This window comes from Vidua chalybeata, chromosome 17 (assembly GCF_026979565.1).
Source record: "Vidua chalybeata isolate OUT-0048 chromosome 17, bVidCha1 merged haplotype, whole genome shotgun sequence".
Lineage (NCBI taxonomy): Eukaryota > Metazoa > Chordata > Aves > Passeriformes > Viduidae > Vidua > Vidua chalybeata.
Genome location: NC_071546.1, coordinates 550,653 through 573,382, shown reverse-complemented (window position 1 = coordinate 573,382; position 22,730 = coordinate 550,653). Strand labels below are relative to the sequence as shown.

Here is a 22,730-nt window from a genome sequence, read left to right as displayed (position 1 = left end):
GTGCAGGTTTTCAAGGTTGTTTATTTCTTCTTATCTAAAATATTTTTTCTCTGACCTGCAGCAGGTCTGTCTTGCAGGACAGCGTGCGGGGCTCTGCCCCTCAGTGGGATGTTACAAACATTATATACTAGAAACTACGTGTGCTATATTTACAATAACGTGCCAATATCTATCACCCATGTTGAACAGTGTGTCCCCAGCCTAAACCAATAGAAAAATGCCAACACCACAGTGAAACATGGAGGGCATGAAGAAGAAGGACAAGGCATGCCCAATTTTCCTCCATCTTGCCTCCTTTGAACCCCTTATCTAGAATCCTAAAATTCTAGTTTTGCACCTCTGCCACACTAATTACTACTTATATCAAACACTCAGAGCTTGTAATTCATCCTGTAAGATTGAAAACTCTTCTCCATGGACAGAGATCAGGGACAGTGTCTCTCGGGGCTCTGCACAGGGGGGTTTCTGACCCCCTGCCAGGGTCCCAGACCTTCCAGGGCAGCCAGAGAGGGATGCCCTGGATTCCTACACTTTCCAACACCTCCAGGGCTGGGGACTCTCCCCCTGACCTGGGCAGCCCTGAGCACATTTTCCATGAAGGACTTTCCCTCAATATCCAATGTAAACGTCCCCTGGAGCAACCTGAGGCTGCTTCCCCTTGTCCCCTGGGAGCAGAGCCTGACCCCCACCTCCAGCCCAATTTGAATCCCAGCACAGCCAAGCTTTGGGAATTCCATGGCTGGGGGCAGAGACCTTAGAGCAGTGTTCATGGACAGCCCCAGGCAGGACACAACAGGCAGCAGGCATCGTTCAGGATTTCACTTTTATTTATTTTTTGCCTTCTGGATCACCAACGCTCTCACTGAAACCACTGGGATTCCACCTCCACCCCCATGACAGTAGCACACAATCTCCCAACTTGTTCAAACCTGTGAAGAGGGGAAAAAAAAAATCCCCAGCGAGATCCCTCAGGATGGGACAAAAACCTTCTGTGTAAGAGGGTGGCAAAGAATCGGGGTGGCAGCTCTGGCTCCAAGGAGCCAGACCGGAAAGGAGACCTACAAAGGGGAAGAAAAAATGGGCTAAAAAATATTTAGCAATCCTTCCTCTACCCAGAGAGCAGGGAGATAAGGAAAAAATAGTCATCTGCTTACACACAGGGTATATATTTTTACACACACTTGGACACACATCTAGATATAGTACATGTAAAAATATATGCTATACATCTGCCCACCCCCGCGGCAGCATGGGCAGGATCCGTGTGTAGGAATTACTATACAGGTACTACTAAGTGTATATGTGCATATGTACACCCTCCTGTCTCCTCCTGGACACGCTGACCCCACAGCCCCTACTGCAGCAACTCCTCTCTCCACCAGCCAGCCAAGGACAATGGTGTGGGAACGGGAAGAGGAGGGAAATCAAAGTGATGTGGCTCATGCTCTGTGCTCCTTCAGCTCCGCTCCTGTGCTGGAGTGGGCTTCGGCTCTCGGGATCCCCTGCGCCGACTTTATTGCACATTTTGTTTCTGGGCTGCATTTCAACCCCACATTCCACAGCCCTGGTGTCCTCTCCCTCCAACAAGCTAAGGATAGGGCCCCCTGTGCCCATCCCCCTCCCCCACTCCAGCATCCCCATCCCAAGAACACAAAGCCCAGCAGGCTGCTGGCTGGAGAGGGCAGCAGGAGTGACACACCACAGGTGCTCTCTGCGGGGATAGGGGGGTGCAGACACGGGAACCAAAACCATGCAAAGGGTGGGAGAATGGGAGCAGGAGGAGGGAAAAATAAAGGATGAGAAGGGCAGAACAGATCTGAGGAGGAGGAACACAGCATGGCAAGTGCTCAAGGCTTCTTGTTTTCTTGTCCTCTTCTTGTAAACAAGCTAATAATTCTCATGAGATAGAACAAGTAAAAAGACTGAAGTTCCAAGTCAAGGGGCTGGAGTTCCCAGGAGTCTGTCCAGTCCATTCAGCAACACCACAGCTGGGGAGAAAACAAGGGGCATTTTTTCTTTTTTTAATTTTTTTTTTGTTTGTAATTTTTTTTTGTTAAAATCTTCATTACTTAAAGCTGAGAGAGAAAAAAGCCAACTCAGGAGCCCTTTTCAAGGATGGCTCATTGTCTCTAGACTGAATAAATCACACTAGTTGCAAGAGAACCAATTTTTTTCCCATTTAATGACTTATAAAAGCCACAGGCTGGCCATGGCTGGGCTCAGAGGCGGGTCTGGGCCTCAGGGACGTAGATCTCGATGCTGTCGGCGCTCTCGGTGGCCGAGTTCTGCCGCACAGAGGCTGCGCGCTTGGCCGCCATCAGCCGCTTCCGTGCCTCCTGCCGCTGCTTGTCCGAGTCGGAGCCTTTGTCTCGGCTCAGCTGCGATTTGGACTTGGCTGGCTTCTTTGGCACTGGAGGGGGTGGTTTCTTCTCTTCCTTTAGGAAGACAGTAAGGAAAAACCCTGATATAAACATGCGCAGCTGGGTGCCGGCTCGGCCCCGGTGGGGCCTTGTCAGAGGGACTTGGATGGTGTCGGGGAGAGGAGCTCTGCAGCCAGACACCCTTCAAAATTAATTGCCCCTGTTTCCACCAGAAGCCATTTTGCATTTCACAGAATCACAGAATGTTCTGAATGGAAAGGGACCCTCAACAGTCATGGAATCACAGAATGGTCTGGGTTGGAAGATTATCCAGTTCCATCCCTTGCCATGGCAGGGATGCCTTCCACTAGACCCTGTCCAACCTGGCCTTGGACATTTTCTGGGATGGGAGTCCACAGTCCAGGGGCTGATGATCCACAACCAGGATCATCAAGTCCAACCCCTGCATGGACACCTGCAGGACACCCTGTGCCTGAGAGCAGTGTCCAAATATTCCTGGAACTCTGGCAGCTGTGTCCATTCCCTGGGGAGGCTGGGCAGTAGCCAGCATCCTCTGGGGAAGAACATTTTCCTGTTATCCAGTCTAACTCTCCCTTCCATGCAGCTTCCATGGTACAGGGTTCTTCTGGAGTGGCCTGGAGTTCAGAGATTGTCTGGTTCAGCTGTAGCTCAGAGCACAGCACAGGCAGCACGAAGACACAACTTGATGTGGAACTGCAAAATTTTAATAAGCCACCATGCCCTGAGCCACAGTCTTCCGTACCCTTACTGGCAGAGCCAGGACACCTCTCCTGCACTTTCCAAAGGTTCAAGTTGTTTTTCACATTACTTGGGCATAGTTAAATCCATCCACACAGTGCTAGGAACACTTGAAGCCCCTGCACCACTGCTCACCACTCCAAGCTCTCTCCATCCAACACCTTTTCCCCTTGCACAAAACTGTTCCCACTATTACTCGAGAGGAATGGCCTTGGTGCCTTGTGAGGCTGTGAGATGACAAGTGCAGGGTGGCAAAAGCCCTTGGGAGCATCTGTTTGCAGACCAAACCAGACCTTATGTACCCCAAATGTGTACAAGGTGCTCTGGCCACTCCTCAGTGCCCATCACTCACCTTTCTCTTCGGTGTCTCTGCCAAATGCCATCTATTAGCTTTGAGGTGGTACAGCTCATCAAACTTCATGCTGATGTCTTCAATGGACAGCTGGAGGAGATCCCAAAATCCAGCCAAGTCCTGGGCTGTGGGTCTGGGATTGGCATTAGGGTTCTAGAAGGGGGAGTATTAAAAACACCATTTCAGAAAGAACACACCCAGCACAGCAGTGTGCACAGCACCTTCACCCATTTTATATCTGCCTGCAACCAAACACAGTGAGAACCCACAGGAGATACCGGTCCTGAGCACGGACACACAAAGCCATCATTTACAGCCCAAATAATTTCTGCCAAGCTCAGGAAGCAGGTCCTGACTGCACTCCTCCTTACAGCAGAGTAATCCTGAACCAGACACCCAGTGCTGTCACTAACCCCACAGCAGGAACCTCTAACAGCAGATGCCTAGTGTGGCAATCAGAGCGACAACACTGATTTCTTACACATAGACCCCCATTTCAGGGAGGGAAATAATGGAAATGGATATCCAGCTCTGATGCTTGGATGTGCAGCACTCCAAGGAGCCAAACTTGAGCAAACTTTCATGAGCAAAATTATTTTGCTACATTTCTGCCCAAAACAACCTGAAAGCATCAGTACTTCTCAGGCTGGGTTGAAAAATTTTAAGTAGCTTAAGTTTCTTCCAAGAATAGGGCTTTTTCAGTTCCTGGACAGCTGAACCACCACCACAGACCCTGGAAAGCATGGGATCAGATCTGAGCAGCTCACACAAAGCTCTGCTGGTGCTGCTGCTCAGCTGGGATCAGCACTTTACCCTCTCCTGCTCCTCAAGTCTCTCCAAGATTATTTTACATCTAAAGGGGAATTCACCTCTAGGAAGCTTGCAAAATCCAAATTACCATAAGGCTTGAGGGGAAAACGAAACCAGAGATTCCATCAATCCCCATTAGGCCAGGTCAGGTCTGAGCAAGGGCAAACCCTGCATTACCTTTCAGAGATCAGTTCCCAGTGACCTGGGGACAGTGCCACCAGCCACACAGGCAAAGGGAGCATGTGTGGTCAAGGGCAGACTTTTCAAACAGTCCCCCCTATCCGGCCCAGCCTCAGGGTTTTGCCTCAAAAAGCCCTTCAGAAGCAGCAGGCACCTCTGTGCTAACCCAGCCTTCCCCTGGCTGGCACTGCAGGCTGTGCCTGCACTGGCTTCGTTTTCACAAAGGACACTGCAGCCTGTTAACACCTGACCAAGTCCTTGTAGTGCTGTTGAAAGAGAGGCATCCTCTCAGAAACCAGGAAAAAGAAGAGATCCAGACTCACCAAGTTTTGTTCACAGAGGCCGCGGAATTGCTGGAACTTCTGTGACATTAGTAACTGTGCACTGCCCACTGCACTCAGCACTTTTCCTAAGACTGTGGGAGACAACAACAACAACCAAACAAACAAACAAAAACAAAACAAAACAAAAAACAAACAAACAAACAAACAAAACAAAAAAAAAAAAAAAGAGGAAAGAAAAAGATCCGAGTTGAGCAGACTATTAATTGTAGCAATGAGCTCCCACATTTCTGGAGCAAAGAAACACCTGCATCGTCAGAAAAGGAATTTCAGAGATCCTCAAAGCAACAATTGCTCTCAGGAACAAGATGTTTTGAAACTACATTTGTCTGCTATTGTTCCTTTTGGCAGGCCAAACACAGACCTGGCTGAGGACATTACAATATCCAAGATGGCAGAGAGCTCCTCAAACTGCCCCCAGCCCCTCAGAGAAGCCACCAGCACCACCTCAGAGATGTCTGCTGGCACCTGCTTAGAGATCCCAGCCTGCTCTCCCAGCCCTGCCCAGGGGAAAGGTGACACAGTGACCACTCTCCAGCCTCCCTGTACCAGCAGGGATTAACACCCAGGCCAGGGTTTTTAACACCCAGGACTTTATGCTGCTCTTAATGGGTTTTCCAAGCAGCCTCTAGGCATGGACATGTTCCTCTGCTCATTAGAGATAATACAGTCTGGGCTTTTTCCTCCCAGACGCAGATTCAGAGCCCCACGTGCCTGCAAGCTGCATCACCAACAGGGACCACCTGAGTCCTGTCCCTGCTCTGCTGCTGCCCCTGAGGCTATTCAGGAGATCCTGGCTGGATGGGCACACCCTGGGCTCTCCCACCCACTGAGGCTGTGGTTACACAATTAAGCAGCCTGTTCCTGGCACACAGAACAATGCCATGTAGGTCTTGTCATCTTTCCTTGCCACAGGTCAAGACAGGCCAGCCCCGTGGCAGGGAGATTCCTTGCCAGGCAGCACTTCAGGGAATCAGATTAGGGATTAGCTCCTGGAGACTCAGCAGTGACAGTGAGCTAAAACTGAGCCTCACCTTTGTTTCACCTTTCTCAGGTTTTAAAAACATCAAAACCAGGCTCCACACAAAGATCCTGCCCTTTGCAGCCTCAACACCCGCTTCCATCACTCTGTATGCACCAGAGACATGATTCCCTGCAAAAAGCCCAGGTTTTGCCAAGGCATTTGAAAATAGAGGAACAAGCCCAGCTGGGACTGAACCCCATAAAATCAACTCGCCTTATGTTCTTTGTTTCATGCTTTTGGTGTAACCAGCATGAATTCAGTGGGGCTCTCTCATGTGAAGAAACCTCTTCTTTGCTATAAAGACAGCTCATCAACTGAACTGAGCAAACAAGCTCCAAAGTTGTGTTCCTTCTGTCCCACTGCCAGCTAAGGTTTCTCCTGCCTGTTTGAGAATAATGGGTGAGGCAGGGAGAGATCCCACAGCCTCCCTGAAAGCTTTTCCCATTTAACCTTTTTTAAGATTAAATCCATTTAAGCTTTTAGCAGTTTTGAATGGTCAGAAGCCACACCATGCTCTGTACATCTTTCATGCTGCATCACAGCATTATGTTGTACTCCATTTGCTACAGGAAGCTACATTACCCTTTCCAAGGAAAAAGCATTCCTTATCCCATCCTCATGCTCTGGCTCCGTGGGCTGTCAGCAATTTCACAGAACCCCAGAATGGTTTGGGAGGGAAGGGACCTTAGAGCTCATCTCATTCCATGGGCAGGGACACCTTTCACTAGACCAAGCTGCTCCAAGCCCTGTCCAACCTGGCCTTGGACACTTTCAGAGATGAGGCAGCCACAATTTAAGTGACCCAATACTCAGCTCCAACTCCTTCTTGAGAGAGGAGCTGCTGGGCTGCTGCCCACACCCACCTTCCTCAGAGAGATTGTTCTTTTTGGTCTCCTGGTCCATCTGGCAGCACCAGCCCTCCAGGCGCTCGGTCTCTGCCTGCAGCAGCTTCAGGAACCAGAAACCATCCTGCCGGCAGGGCCCCGGCTGCGCCGGCTCTGATGGCGACGTGGAGGAGCTCTCGAGCCAGGGGTCAGGAGGAGGAAGAGAAGAAGGCTCCAGGGCTGGGTCGTTGTTTTCTCCATAGGAGAGGTTTCTCTTAATCTGTGAGGGCTTGGCTGGTTGCGTGGTGGAGGCATCAACACCAACAGAGCTGTTGTGCTGGGGGCACTCAGCGAGGCTTCTCTCAGATGATTTACAGCTGGAGTTATTTGGCTCCTGTGTGTCAGAGTCTGTGTCCTGTTTGGAGGACATGCTGCGAGAGTGGCTGTTTCTGCAGGGATCAAAAGCCATTGTTCAATAGCAGAGCTCAGCCTGGCTGGCCTTCCACACTGACTGTAAAATCCATGGCCACAGCAGAGCCTCTCCCTGCCCCTCCTCACACACACAGACACATCACGCACTCAGACAGAATTACAAGGTTGCCTGCTTACTGCAGCTGGCCATTCAGACAAGAGGGCTGACACATGACTATAATTACAGCTTGGAATTTTTAAATTTTTGATTTAATTTCAAGTTCCCATTGATTTGGCTGTTAGAGAACAAATGCTTTTTGCAGCAGGTGTGCACTGTGGAGGAGGAGTTCTCCGTGGGCCCCATTCAACACCACTCACTGGCACAAAGCAGGGAAGGTCTAAGCACAAGTGGGGGAGGCACAATCTAAAATAAAAGGAAACTGTACAAGTTGCGTCTCACTTACCGCCACTCGTCCTCTACCTGTACCCCGATAGACTGGAATTTGGTGGCTGGTGGAGGAGGCTCCTCTTTTGCCACTGGCTGAAGGCAGTCAACCTTATTGAACAAAAGAAAAATACAGACAAAAACAGACACAAGAACTTGTGGCTGGAATCCACGTTAGTAGACCAGGAGTGTGCACACACAGAGCATGCTGACACCACACAGGAGGGCTGGCTAAGGACAGGCACAAGGCTACTGCTCAGCTGTGCTCTCATGTTAGGAGCAGGGCTGTGTCCTGCCAGGCTGCTGCCACCACCTGTGCCAGGAGCCCTGGGCTCTGCAGGGCTGGGGCTGCATCCCCATGCCTGTGGCATCCCACACAGTCAGGGACCATGGCATTCAAGGGAGAACAGCGAGGTGATTGAGACTGACAGCAAAGCCTCTCTCCCAGGGATTGACATCCTCCATGGCTCTGGATAAGAGGGTTAGAAGGTTTTAGGAAAGAAATCCAGGTGACTTAAGAACCAGCTCAGAAAAGGAAAAGCAGTGGAAGGCAGTCAGCCTCTCCAGTGTGTTTCTCTCTCCTCGCTGCCCTTTCAGGTGTTCTGTCCCATCAGCCTTGCAGAGAGTCCTTCACTGTCATCTGTACTGAGCTGGCCTTGCTGTAAAGCTGATGGAGAACTCGTTCAGCACACACAAAGCAGCTCAAAGCTCAGATCCTGCACTTGGAGCTGCTCAAGTTCCCCTGCACCTGGGACAGAACCAGAGCTCCCAGCCACCTGTAACTGAGAAACCTGTCCCAGAGGGGGGTACAGCCCCAGAGGATGCATTTTGCTGACTAAATCTTGGATTTACACTACTCACTGGGTTCTCATTTCACTGTGTTATCCACAGCTCATTTCCATTGATTCCCACAGTTAAATGCTTCCAGCAAGGGAAGCACTAACCTGCTGGGAACACTGGGTATCAAGGAATTGCGCCCTCCTGCCTGCAGCCCTGGGATCATTTGGCAGTGCAGCAGCCATTCCTGCATGGACATCAAGCAGAAGGGCCCACCTCTCAGGGGAGAATTGTCCCTACAACCATGATGGACAAGGAGCAGACTGACTGGAAGCAATACAGAGTACAGGGCACACGCAGACCAGCAGCAAAAGGCGTCTTCAGAGGGAGTCACCCACTTAACATGGTCCCTCTGTTCTAGAAAACAGTTTAAATTTGTACTAAAAGTGCTTAATCCTTTCTGGGCTGTTAAGGGAATGTGCTACTGTCTGGGAACATAGGCAAGGCAGTGAGTGTCCCTTGCTATTCTCAGTGAGCTCAGATGCACACCTGGTCACAGAAAAGGCACATGCTAAATGGATGGGGAAAGGACATTCCTTGGGACAAAGAAGAACAAAGTATTCCATACTTGTATTCCTATAGATGATAGCTTTCTTTTGGGGATATTCTCCACTTTAGGCTCTTCGTTAGTCAGAGTCCCTTTGTCACTTTTCAAAGTTGCATTTTTCTGAGGTAACTCTGGAGTGTCTCTGGCTGGAGTCACGATGCTGCCCCTGGTGACACTGGGTGTCCTGGTGCTGTCCAAGCTGTCTGAGGAATTGCTGAGCCCCGATTGGCTGGTGACCTCACTCTTGTGGTCCTGGCTGTCCAGGTAGGTGTCCTGGGCTGACTCAGTGCTGCTCTGCACAGTGACAGAGATGAACGGCTTGGACGTGGTCCGAGGTGGGACGGGAGGTGGCGTCTTTTTATATGCCACTAGGCATGATGAACCTGCAGGGATGGAGGGGGAGAACGGAGAACACAGGAGACAGGTTGGAGGGAAAGAGATACAGTGGAAAAGAGAGAAAAAGCAGGTCAGTCACAACTTCTAAGAGGAGCCTCCAAGCAGGAGCTAGAGGCAGAGGTGCAGAACCAGCCCACAGGCAGCAGCTCACGCTGGGGACCCACACCAAAGCATAGGGGAAGGGAAGGCAGAGCCAGAGCTAGCTTGCAAAAGAAGTCAAAAGGAATACCATGATGTGTGGAAATCTGGAAATGGAGAAGAGGGATAGAAAAGCCTCCCAAGAATGCTACAGGGTTTGGCAGGTATAAGCCTCCACGGTGGGGAAATATTCTTTGGCTAAACCCTATGTTTTAGTGTCCTAGTACAGCCAAGTGTCTCAGCTCTTTGTCCCATCAGTTGACAAGTTCCAATGTCTGGATCAGGGTGATGGTTTTTCCTATAAAAATGGAAAGAAGCCATAAAATTTGTTAGATGTTGATGGCAGGTACACACATGTGAAGCCCCTGACAAGCCCAGCTGTTGCATGCCAGAAGACATTGTCTGGATGCAACAGCCCAAGAGTGGTGAGGCTGCTACTCCATGGCCCCAGATCCAAGAGGCAGCAAGGCTGGAGATGTGTGCCCAGCAGACACAGAACACACATATCCCACTCGTAGGGACAGAAACATGGCTAGCCACATGAACCAGGACAGTAACTACAGCCCCAACCTGCTCCTATCTCGGGCTAGACAGGATGGAAGTCCACCAGTGCAAATACATGTAAAGTACAAGTAAAATCCATGTGGATGCTGCAGCAGCCATGTTAGGCTCTCAGTCTGCCCAGGATATAAAAGCCCCTGAGGCCACAGTCCCACTCCAGCTGCTGTGCAGCCAGGACAGGCTGCACTAGGCAGGGAATGGCCAAACACACTGAGCAGTCACCTGACCCCCTTTCCCCTCCTACCCCTGTACTCTTGGTCCTCCCCAAGTCACTAGACTCTCTTTCTTATCCTACCTCTGGTTCCTGCCATTAAGTCCTGTGCAATCCCAAACTGCTTTTCCCCTGCACCCCACAACACATCCCAGCCCTTGCTAGCAGCCTCCTTAGTCCCAGAGACCTGCAGTCACTCCCCACACCACACCTGCTTCACCATTTCCAATGCAGCCAGAGCCAGTTCTGAGCATCCCTGGGAGGCACATTCCCTGTGGGGCAATCACAGAGCTGCCCCAGGAACCTTACTAACAGTATGTGGACGTGCCTACATTTACACATCCCACTATTTACCATATTAAGAGCTAAAACTCCACTTCAAAGGAGGAACTAAAAGGGAGGAATTACAGAGGAGGAGATCTGTGTTTCCAGCAGTATTTCTGTGCCCAGAGATGCTAAGCAGCACCATAATGGTGCTGCTGGCAGAGGAGACGTGAGAGGCCTGCGCAGGGCTGCTAACCCAGCTGCCTCCAGCCTGGACCTCAGAAAGCAGAGCTTTCTGGAGCTCAGAAAACACCAAATGCATCCCAGTTCCCTCAAGCCACTACAGCAAGTCCAGTAGAAACTGAGCAGTGTCCTGATGGCAGGAGAGCAGGACCCATCACTCTGCCTCACAGGGATGAGGGGTGACCACAGGCCCCCTGCCAGAGCTGCATGACATGGAACATCATCTCCAACAGCAATTCCTTGGCCCAGCCTCACGGCCTGACTCACACAGCCCATCTCAATGGAGCAGTGTAGGAGCAGCCTGACCAGAGCCATGGCAGAGGCACCCCTGGATTAGCTCTGCCTACACCCCAAAACAACAGGTTACTCCTGTTACTGCACCAGGGTTACAGCAGCCACTGGCCAGGGCAACCAGAGCCACCCCACCTGGCAGAGGTGAAAGCATGTCACATGTCCTTTCAGTTAAATCCCTCCAATGGCCCCTGTTCTTCTCCAGGGACAGTGCCCAGGGTGCCCTGCTACCCACAGCCCCTGTGACACCGTCCTGCTTGGAGCTGGACTGGCCACAGCCCTTGGTGGCTTGGCTAGCACGGCCACCATGAGCCCAGCCCAGCTCCCCAGCTGCAGTGGGCACTGCCAGACTGGGACTGGGGAAAGGACACTGATGGCTATTTGACATCAAACAGCCTGGCCAGGCAGAACAAGGGGAGGGCACAGCAGCACAGAGCGTCTGGGGCAGATCAGTGGTGTCCAGGCCAGTAAGCCAGACCCAAAGTCATTGTCCACTTACCAACAGCATGAAAACTGTTTGTGCTGCTCTGGTAAAGGGGGAAACCACAGTGTCCACTTTGGCATGGTCCTGGGATACCTTCGTGCCACCTGGCTTGGCTGAAGGGCAGCACAGGCTTTGCTGGAAGAGAAAGACCCACAACCAACAAAACACATCCCTTTTCATGTATCTGTGCTCAAAGGGTTCACTGCCTGAGCTATAAAACTAAGTCTAAGGCTCTAAGAAATATTGCAAATGACAAGCACAAAAGGATCAGGAGCTTTGAAGAACTGAGGATGCATTAGTTAGTGCAACTGCAAATTAACCCCACTGAAGTCCTCTGCAAACATAAAACAGGACTTCTGGCTGCCCAGCAATCTCAGAAACCACACCTTCTTAGAATGGGCTTCAAAAACCAAAGTCAGAGCAAGCCCATCCAGAAGAGTCTGTCCTTGGCCCTCAGCACCACACTGAACTAAGGGTCAGTGCTTCCTGCATCTGTGGAAGGAGAAGAATCTTGAAGAAGACAAGAACATCCCAGTGTTTCCACAGGAGAAGCAGGCAGCATTCCCTCCTGCCTCTGAGGCCAATCCCACCAGTCAGGAGCATTCCAGTTGCTGACTTACCCCTCCAAAGGGCTACAGCTCAGCAGGCATGATCTGCTCTGGATTTGCTGAGGTCACAGCCTTTGATATTTTAAAATCAGCTTGTGCTGCAATGTAGAACTACAATTCCTGTGGGCACTGAAGCAGGACCATCAGCTCAGTTTGCTTGGGAACATCATCCCTGCTCCAAAAAGGTATGGAACAACAGGAGAGCATGGAAGTCATGCTTAAGCTTCCAGTTTTGCAGCACTAGGCTCTTCCTGCTCACAGGATCTTCTAAGGCTTATTTCAGCAAGCAGTTGGAATTCACAGCATGCTGTGGATGATTGATTTTGAGTAGGAGGATGTTTATTTATAATTTTTCTCCTGTAATTATTTTTAGAAAGCAGTATGTTTCCAAATTAGCACCTTGCACCCGCCCTCAGGAGCTTGGGCAATCCCCATGGATGCAGCCCTGGGCACAGGACCTGTTTGCGGAGTCTTATACTGTAGAGTCCTCTGGATTCTCAAAATCCAGCTGGGCATGCTGGATCCTCTCTCCCTCTCCTTCCAGAGGCCTTTGCTTCTTGGAAGACTAAAAGTAGAGTCACAAGAGAATGTGAAACCCAGCCCCTGTTCTCCCTCACCAGGCTGGTACCTGCTCAGTACCTGGCAGCACCACCAGGATCACAGCCAAGGTATTTGGGGTCAGATTTAAGCACCACAATTGCCCTCAAGTGTGTCTGGCCTCAAGTGCCAGTGTTCTGCTGCTATTGCTGATTCAATAGAGCCTGGTGACATTTCCAATCATTCCAGGAACTTCAAAGACCTACTCAGGCCATCCTTATTTTTGTTAAATCACCTCAAAGGCCCCAGCCACAGTCAGCTGTGGAGGCAAGTTCCCCTGCCCTCAAACATCAGGGCTGGCTGCTATCCCTGTTCTGCCCCATGCATCCCCCTTTCCCCTCAGGAAGGGCTGGAGGAATGACCTAATTTCCTCACACAGAAAGCAGAACACTCTGAAATAATCTCTCCTACAAGGCAAGCTCATTTGCCTTTTAAATAAAACAGCCATAGAATAATCTTGCAGCAAATGGCATCAGTGGCATTATCCCCTTTGAGATCCCAGCTGCAGGGCTTTGGGCTGGCCTTTGCCACAGGGTATCCTGGCTGGAAGGAGCTGCTTTGGGAGGCAGTTTCCAACAGCAAAGGGAACTGGAACAGCTGCATTCCAAGTGACCTGACCTCTGATTTTCATCATCTCGAGGAACACTTCAAGACTGGAGCTGTAATGAACTGTAGAATGTTTTATTTGTAGAGAGTCCAAGTGAAAATGAGCCCCAGTGACAATTCATACCGAAGATTATATGGACACACTGATTTTATGGTTCACAAGAATCACTTCATACCTGATTTTTCTCCTTCTGCACACTGAAGGTCAAGATACCTGCAGCAGTTAGAGGCACTGCTGAGAAACCTACCCACATTTTGTTAGTCAAGAGGAAAATCATACAAGTCAGAAATCATAGAGGCTTGGGTTGGAGGGATCTTAAAGTTCATCTTTTTCCTACCCCTGCCATGGCAGGGACACCTTCCACTGTCCCAGGGTGCTCCAAGCCCCATCCAACCTGGCCTTGGACACTTCCAGGGATGGGACAGCCACAGTTTCTCTGGGCACCCTGTGCCAGGGCCTCAGCACCCTCATAAGGATGACTTTTTTCCCTAATATCTAATATAAATCTCACTTCAAAACAATTTCTGCTTGTTCTATTGCTATCTGCCCATGTGAAAAGTCATATGGCGCTCATATATTTTTCCATCTAGGCATGATGGGAAATTCCTGTGAAGGTGCCACCTCTTGCTCTGACAGAATGACTGTCTTTAGAGAGCTGGAGGAGATTTAAAAGAAGTTTTATAGTGATTAAACAAAACAACTCCCAGAAAATGAAGTCAAGTGATGGCATTTGTTCAGAGAGGCAGTTTATGGAAATGCTATAAATACCTCCTACCTCAGTGCTTTCCCTTTGTAAATCTCAGTAGCAGTGATCTTTGAAAAACAAAAAATCTCACCTTGATACTACACTGAGGTAAGAGACACACACGAGTGGCCTGTGGGAGCCAGGGAAGGGCTGTGGGCTCTCCTGCCAGCCCTCACTCCCAAGAGCAGCAGCATCCTGGCACAAGCAGCTCCCCACGTGCCACCTCTGTGGTCGTACCCATGGAGTCCTGCAGAGTGACCAGCCCAGCAGAGCCCTTTAACTCTCAGATGATCCTGAGGAACACCATGAACACTTCACCAGCTGCTTCTGCTTGTCACAGAGCCCACACATAAACCAGGCTGTGCTTGTGAGTCAGAGGACAGAGAATGGACAGAGAATTCCCCAGGAGCTCCTCCCAGGCAGCAGCACCAGGGAAGAGCCCTCTCACCTGTTGTGACAGCCCTGCAGAAACTCAGCCCAGACACCCAAATCACCTTGAGTACTTCTGAAGGAGGTCAGCAAAGAAATTCAACATTCCTCATCCTCAGCTTTTAGCACCAGCACGGCTCAGGCAGAGCAGCAGTGCTTGGCTTCCATGGCTGGAATGGCAGCTGGGACAAGGGGACCACTGCAGGCTGGTCACTTCTCCCACCATATAATCCTCGTTTGTCCTGTTCCCAGGACAAAGAGCCAGGTCCTGGGCTCTGCCATGGGACACCCTCACCCCACAGGGACTGCAGGTAGAGGCAGGAGAATCCCAGCAGTGTCAGAGAGCACAGCAGAGGGCAGGAGGGATGCAGCAGGGACTGAGGAGAGGTGAGGGGCAGAAGGCTGGGGTCACACCCTGACCCTCCAAGGCAGGAGTGTCACTGCAACCACTGCAGTTGTTCTCACCAGCAGCTACAGAAGATGAGCAGCCCTCACTCAGAATGACACCCCAGACACTTTTCCCATGGGAAGTGGCTATTTCCCCCTGAACAGCATCAATTCACTGGTGAGAATAGCACAGAGAGGGGAGATGCCCTTCCTGAGTACCCCTGCTCCCACAGAGGCTCCTCTGGGAGCAGCCTCCACCCAGCCCCTTGCTGCAGCTCCCCCTGGCACAGCCGGTACCAGGGTTGCACACTGCCTTTCAGCAAGCTGGCATTTTGTTACACAAAGAAGTAACTTCTTAGTTTTAAGCAAATGCCCTCCCTTCCGAGCCCTCCCTGAGCAGCCAGAGAGGCTGTCCCAGCATTAACAGACCTGTGCCAATAGGTCTTTGCTGCCCAGCAGGGAGATACCTCAATGTCCTGCTGCAGTGAGCACACAGCCACAGCTGGGAGAGGTCTGCTACCCCTTGCTCCTGTTCCTGTCCAGTTCACCCTGGCCACAGCACTCCTGCACACCCCAAAGGCTCTGCTGGCAGGACAGTATTTTATCACGCATGTATCCATCTGGTACTTGGTGTCAGGAAAAAAGGGACTGCCCTGCACTTGCCCGACCACTCCCAAGTACGGCACGTTCCTGCATATCACCGGAATGAAAGAACTGGACCTATCTGCAGAAAAAGGACTTCAAACTCAAGGGAGCATCTCTCAAATGTTGCAGTCAGAAACAAATGCAGAAGCAAAGGCTCCCTCTGAACATCAGCTGTATGTTTATAGTCTAACAGTAGAGCTCCCATCCAGAAATGCACCACAAAATGCTCTGTACAACCATTTGTGTTCTCTGACCAGCTGTGACCGAGATGCCCTCAGTGAGAGCTGTAGCCCTGCTCACCTCAGAGCAACCATGCAAGGTGGCCAGGGGTGCCTGGGACAGCCACAGGGGCACCCAGGGCTGCATGAGCCCCAGCAGCCAGCTCCAATCACAGATCCAGTCCCTGTACTTTGGGAGGGAACATTTAAACAGAGAAGGAAAGGCTGAGGGCTGTGAACTCTTTACGTGAGGGACTTCTGATTTTTCAATATTTAAGCATCATGGAGATGATCCAATTTGGAATTCCTGAGCACAGAAATGATAATAAGCACTGTTACACTGAGAACTATTACACTGGGAAGGCAAGGCAGGTTGCTTTTTTTAAAAAAAGCCACTTGTAGAAGGTCACCAATTTACGAGAGGCACAAAGCAACAGAAGACACCCCCCAAAAATGCTGGGGGTTAAAAATAGGGTACCTCACACTGCTGGCTCCTGACCAATCTGGCCATCCCTCCTTTCAGCAGAGCCTGTCCATCTGCAGAGGGACACAGCAGATGCTGCAGGGGATACCAGCCACAGGCACTCCCAAACCCAGCTGCAGCAGCTGACACTGGGGCTGCTGTGTGTGCTACAGGAGACACTGTGATTTCAAAATGATTGTCAGGGGTTTTTAAACAAGTTGAAGCCATGGTGAGCAGCTCCACCCTGCTCCAGCCATACATCCAGCAGGTGTCCCTTCTGTCCTGGGGGCTCAGGCAGGTCTCCAACCCAGCCAGCACAGGGCAGCAGCCCAATGGAGCATTCCCTGCCCCAGGAGTTAATTCATCAACAACCACCAAGGTCCCAAGCCCAACCATTCTGCCTCAAGAAGTCACCAGCTGGGAGGAGAAAAGCCATGAGCCCAGTCCCAGGAGGAGCAGAACTGCATCTCTGGGTGGGGGTGCCTGATCCCCAGGGATGGGGTGCCTTGCCAGCTCAGTGCCCACTTAGTGCTGGTACACACTTCCTCCACAGAAGGGCTGCGAAGAACTGTTCCATCAGTTCAGTGCTCCTCTGCTCTGTGCTGGGCCTCAGGATGGGCTTATCCCCTCAAAACCTCTCACTAATGAGGGCTGAGACTTTTCACACTGAAGAGGTGAAGCAGCACAGACAGTGGGAGCCCAGGCAGCTCTGATCAACAGCCGCACTCCTGGTGCGCACCCAGCCCAGCACCCTGCAGCAGCAGTGCGCAGCACCCAGACTGTCCTGCCAGCTGGGCACAAGAGAGTCACCAGTGACTCCTCCTGCTGCCAGATCCTGCCTGGCTTCTCCAGCACAGTCAGGGCTGCCAGAGGAGCTGAGAGCCCAGCCAGGCAGGCCTGGACCTCAGTCCTGGTGGCCAGGCACAGCCCTTCCCCAGGCAGACCCCTGCACATGGGCACCCTGCAGCACAGCATGGTGAGCAGAGGCCATGGAAGCAGGGCCAGTGGAATTCTGATCTCATGGCAAGTTTTGTAGGACTAGAAAGCTCCAGGCAACAGGAGCCCAGCTGGGCTTTAAGGCCACACCATTCCTCCCTGCTGGCCTTTGTGTTGAGGCTGCAGAAATGGGGTCCCACAGTACTAAGGAGCCACCAAGTTGTGAGACCCAGGACTTGCTGCATCACCTAGCAGCCTGTTTGCTACAGACTCCTCCTCCTCACTTCAGGCCCTCCTCACTTACAGCTCCAGAGGGCTCTGACCCCAGCCTGAACCATGCAGGCACAGGGGGAGGAAGCAGGACCCTGGCTACAGCAGTGGGGATGCCAGGATGGAGGGGTGTTGCATCCCAGGTTTGGTTTCAGATTAGGGGTTCTGATCTGTGTTAGCTAGCCAAGTTCTGTGTACCCCTGTGCACCCCCCCCGTATTTCCCACCCCTCGCGGTGCTTGGCTCTGGGTCTCTTACTATTGCAGCTGGCCCACACCACTCCCCCGTCCCGTCCGGAGACTTCTGTGCCCGTCACCCTGTTCCCACAACCCCATTCGCCCCGGAGCCCCGTGTCCACCCCTGCTGTGTCCCTGTTGGTTACCACAATCCACGTCACTCCCCCGTAGCCTGCCCCCATTGGGTGAGGAGGGCATCTGCTCTCCTCGCCCCACCCCCAATAAAACCCCGCATCCCCTGGAATTCGGGGCCATTTTTGTCCACGCAAAGTTGGGAGCGGTTTGCAGCTTCTCCATCGCAGCTCCCGTGGCCATTAAAGCGTTCCAGCCGCCACGTGGACAAATTTGGACAATTTCCTCACCTCTTTATTTCCTCCCTCGCACCAACGGCAAAGCGCAGCCAGCCCACCCCGGGAACAGCAACAAGCACCGGTCTCGCTGAGAAGCAGAGGCGCCCAAGCCGGGCACTTGGGAGCTGACCGGGGCCAAGAAAAATAATGCATTGTCACAAGTGGCGCCCAATGTAGGGCCACGGTCAGCGCAGAGCTGTCAGAGCAGGCAGAGGCTTATTGCGAAGCACTGGGAGCCGCGCCACCGACCAGCGAGCGCTGCTGCCAAGCCAAGTGAGTGCGGTCCGCGCAGAGAGCCACCGCAGTCCGCGCTGGAACAGTGCTTCATGCCAGACTGAAAAGGGGACCGCAAACTCCCCGAAGTAAGTCAGTGAACTCTCCGCCAGCCCCAGGGAAGCATGCAGTGCTTTCCCTGCGTGGGATTGGAAGCGCAACTTTTCATGGCCACGGAAAGCCAAAGAACAGACGCTTCCTGGGAGCAAAAACCTTTGTAGCAGTTTTTATTTGTGAAGATTCCAGTTTGGTGAATATTTAGTGGCGGAAGGGGGGGGGGGGGGGGTTTCTGACTAATACTCCCCTTCACGTGGGTGGACTTTGCCGCATTTCCAAGGGTACGGAATATGCAGCACGCAGTGTGAGCGACGACCGCTGGGGTCTCTCGCGGTTTTTTTTTTTCTTTTTCTGCACCAGGGGTGAGGTGCTGTGAGTAGAAGTAGCATGGGGACTGTGCTAACTACCCACCAGAGGGAATTTTATACCCAAGTTAAGGATATGCTATCAGTAAAGGGCCCCTACCCCAAAAGTTCTGTTTAGAAGTTTGTATGGTGGCTGTACTTTTCCTTCCCACGTGTAACCGCGGAAGACGCTCGTAAAACGGAGTTCTGGGAGCGGGTAGGGGCTAGGTTAGTGGAGGGAATTAACAGGGATCCCTCTGTGAAAGATTGCTTCCCCAAGCTCCATCGGTTGTAAAAGCAGAGTCCGCGAGGAACGCAAGCCGGGTAAGACAAGAGCCATTGGGAAAACTGTTGTTTCTCCTGAACCCGTTTCCCCATCTTCCTCTCCCACCCCTTCTTCCCCTAACCCAGGTAGGCAGGGGGGAGTACTCCACCGTTCTAAGGCACAGGGCAGCTCCACCATGCTCCTGGCTCCCCCGAGCCCCCCTGGCGTCCTTGCCTTCGCGAAATTAGCTACTTCACTGAGGAACTGATCCCAAACCCTTTTTCCAATCCTTCTTTCCCAGTTAGAAATCCCAGTTCTGGTGCTACCCTGCGCAGTTCTGTTTCTTTGAACCCTTTCCTTTGTTCCCCTGAGGAGGGCGTGGCCACGTGGTTGGGGTCTTTGTCTTCACAAGATGGAGGATGGCCACATGGAAGGGCTTCTTCTTCCCACAATCCTTTTCTCCCCTTTGTTCCCTTTGTCCCTGCCTTTGACTCCACCCCCTCCTGCTTCCCTGTGGGCATGGGCAATGCCCCCTCAAGGCATCGGGTTGCCACCCCTCCCCCTGTTCCCCCTCGGGTGGGCATTCCCTCCTTCCACGTCCTGCCTGCTGCATCATCAGCCCCACCCTCTCCCGACAGGGAGGCTCTGTTGCCTCCATCCCGCTGTCCCAGGGAGAAGATTCTCCCCGCTCTGTCCCTCGCACCCCGCCCCCACGTCCTCCCGCTCCTTGGATACCTGGGGGGGGGAGGGGGAGGAATGGGGCCCAGTTTATGAAGTCAAGCAGTCACTCCACACTCCAGCCTCCTATGCCAGGGGAGGGGAGAACCCTACATGGACATCCCTTCCCTATAAATTGGTAAAAGAGGTCTTCAAAACGTTTTGCAATTTCGGCAGGGCAAGTCCTTTCTTTAAGGGCATTCTAAAAGCAACTTTAACATCTAAAACCATAGTGCCAGCAGACCTTAAGCATCTGTTTAGCTGCCTGCTTCTCCCGTCAGAATACAACCTGTGGGAGAGGAGGTGGAAGGAACTGGCAGCAGACCTGCTTCCCGAAATCCGAGAGGGGCCATACAGCCTGGATTTCGCATAAGAACCAATCACCTCAGACCATCTTGTGGGTGAGGGAGAATGGAGTGAGGGGCAACTTCAGGCTCAGGGGATTCCAACGGCTGTGCTGGACATGTCCAGGGGTGCAGCAGAGCATGCGTTCCTGGGCATGCCCACCAAGGACCCAATGGTGCCCTACATGGCAGTTAAACAAAGTGTTGCTGAGCCTTTTGTAGATTTTGTGGAGCGGGTCCAGGCAGTGGTCGAGAGATGGGTGGAGACGCCTGAGCACTGAGATGGATTAGTCCTAGAAGTGGTGTACATGAATGCCAATGCAATGTGCAAGAGAATCATCCTGTCACTGCCAGCCTTACCACTGCCAACCCTCGACTAGATCATTGAGGAACGCACCCTGAAGTCACACCTGATGGAGGAGGAGGCTCCAAAGAAGCCCGAAGACAAACTAGTCACTTCAGCTGCTGCTCCTCCAAGGAACTCAGCACCGAGGTGATTCCCATCTACACACCGGTGCTTCCACCGCCACCAGGAGGGACATTTTCAGGATTGCTGCCCACTTCTAAAGACTACACTGCCCGGGGCTGCGGGAGGGGGCATGGGAACCTCACAATTTCAAAAAAACTAGGGAGGGAGTGCGCACCTGCCTCACGTGCTGATAAAAATTAGGCAAGTAGCGGTGCCACAAGAGGAGCCGCGATGCACCATCTAGTCCCATCTATAAGTGGCTGCCTCTCAACTACTGACAACAGGGAGCCTTATTGGCTCCGACTCACTAATTCTGTCCACTTTCGTTCCCAGGACTGGCAGTTCTTCATAGCAGACGCAGAGCTTCTGTCACACATATGCTGCTGTGAAACCAGGAGGAAAGAAGACCTTCTGAACTGCAGGTACCTCGTTGTCGGGGACACAAAAAGCACTCCACTAGAGACAGAGGTTCCTCCGGTAATTTACACCCTTAATCCAAGGCTCTTCTATCTCACGGCACCCTGTGTCCACCCTGCCTCTTCCTACCTAAAGGCCAAGTCATTGCATAGGCAATTCCTATTCCTCGTGCCCTGTGCAATGACCTGGAACTCTCAGTGTTTTATGCTGGGAAGTTAGGAGAGGAAAAACCCCACGTATGGTGTAAACTCAAGTGCAAGGGGCGATCTGTACATCTTCAGAGGATGATGGACACAGGGGCAGACATGATGGTCATCCCACCACACAAGTGGCCGTCACACTGGGAGCTGCAAAGTGTGGCCACGCCAGTCTTAGGACTAGGCAGGCCACAGCCAGCAAGACAATCCAAGAATATTATCCAAATTAAGGGTCCGAATGGGCTGCTGGCCTCAGTATGTCCGTTCGTGATTGACTGTAAATTTACATTGTGGGGGAGAGACGCCATGTCCCAGTGGGGAGCCAAATTGGAATTTCCGGCCCCCCGGCATTTTTAGGTGCAGCCACTGAGGAGTGCCCCACACAGAAATTGACATGGCTCACAGATAAGCCCATCTGTGTGGAGCAGTGGGCACTGAGAAAGCAGAAACTGCTGGCGCTCACAAAATAAGTGGAGGAGGAATTGGCGAAAGGACACATAGTAGAAACTAACAGCCCCTGGAACTCTCCAGTGTTTGTAATTAAAAAAGCGGGAAGGACAAGTGGCGACTCCTCCACAATTTAAGAAAAATCAATGAAACCGTGGAAGACATGGGCTCTCTCCAACCTGGTATGCCATCTCCATCTATGCTACCTCAAAATTATAATTTGGCTGTAATTGATATGAAGGATTGCTTCTTTCAAATCCCACTCCATCCGGATGATGCTCCCCATTTTGCTTTCTCTGTACCCTCCATCAACAGAGAAGCCCCTATGAAGCACTACCAGTGGACGGTACTACCTCAGGGGCTTAAATGTTCCCCCACTATATGCCAGTGGTATGTCACCAGGGTTCTGTCCCCAGTGTGTGCCAAGTGGACATCCTGTATTTTCTATCATTACATGGATGATGTGCTGATTTGTGCCCCTGACAGTGAGGTCCTACAAGTAGCACTGAAGAGACTGTTAGGGCCTTGTCAGTGGCCGGATTTGAGTTACAAAAGGAGAAGGTACAGTTGCTGCCACCTTGGAAGTATCTGGGCCTAGAAATTAACAACAGAACAATTAGGCCTCAACAAATTCAGATAAATAACAACCCCAAGATGCTGAAAGACCTCCAGCACCTGTGTGGCTCGTTAAATTGGATCAGGCTATGGCTGCTACTCACCACAAGGGAACTATCCCCTCTTTTTGACTTGTTAGCAGAAAGAGAGGGGGATGAAGGCTTAGGTTCCCCGAGAGTCCCGACCCGGGAGGCCAGAGCTGCACTCAAGAAGGTCCAGAACACCACTGTGAGCAGGCAAGCCCATCGTTGTCAACCAGGGCTGCCTTTCCACTTCATCATCCTAGGTGAGTTACCCCGTTTGTACGGGATGATACTCCAGTGGGGCAAGGGCCAACAGGATGCCCTGTTGATAATGGAGTGGGTGTTCCTTGACCACAGACAGTCCAAGAGTATCACCAGGCCACAAGAGCTGATGGCACAGCTCATAATACAGGCCAGGGCTCGTCTGCAGGTACTAGCAGGATGTGACTTCACATGTATCCACCTTCCCATCAAAACATCCATGGGGAAGATGACCAAAGAGACCTTTGAACACCTTTTAAGACAAAATGAAAATTTGCACTTCGCTCTAGACAGCTTCTCAGGCCAAATTCA

At 51.7% G+C, this 22,730-nt stretch overlaps 1 protein-coding gene across 8 annotated transcripts in view; it reads right to left on the bottom strand.

The window, feature by feature from the left end:
• Window positions 1-809: 809 nt before the first annotated feature.
• Window positions 810-22,730, bottom strand: part of DLGAP4 (DLG associated protein 4) — a 158,041-nt gene continuing 136,120 nt past the window's right edge. For 4 of the 8 annotated variants that reach the window (XM_053958331.1, XM_053958332.1, XM_053958333.1 and 1 more), the window contains 7 exons: window positions 11,515-11,634; window positions 8,933-9,294; window positions 7,547-7,638; window positions 6,711-7,120; window positions 4,806-4,897; window positions 3,493-3,645; window positions 810-2,435 (listed from right to left, as the gene is read on the bottom strand). In XM_053958331.1, coding sequence (XP_053814306.1) covers window positions 2,220-2,435; window positions 3,493-3,645; window positions 4,806-4,897; window positions 6,711-7,120; window positions 7,547-7,638; window positions 8,933-9,294; window positions 11,515-11,634 — 1,445 coding nt within the window. In that variant the 3' untranslated portion in view covers window positions 810-2,219. The remainder of the gene's footprint in view (window positions 2,436-3,492; window positions 3,646-4,805; window positions 4,898-6,710; window positions 7,121-7,546; window positions 7,639-8,932; window positions 9,295-11,514; window positions 11,635-22,730) is intronic. The other 4 variants (XM_053958335.1, XM_053958336.1, XM_053958337.1 and 1 more) reach the window with 1 other exon arrangement.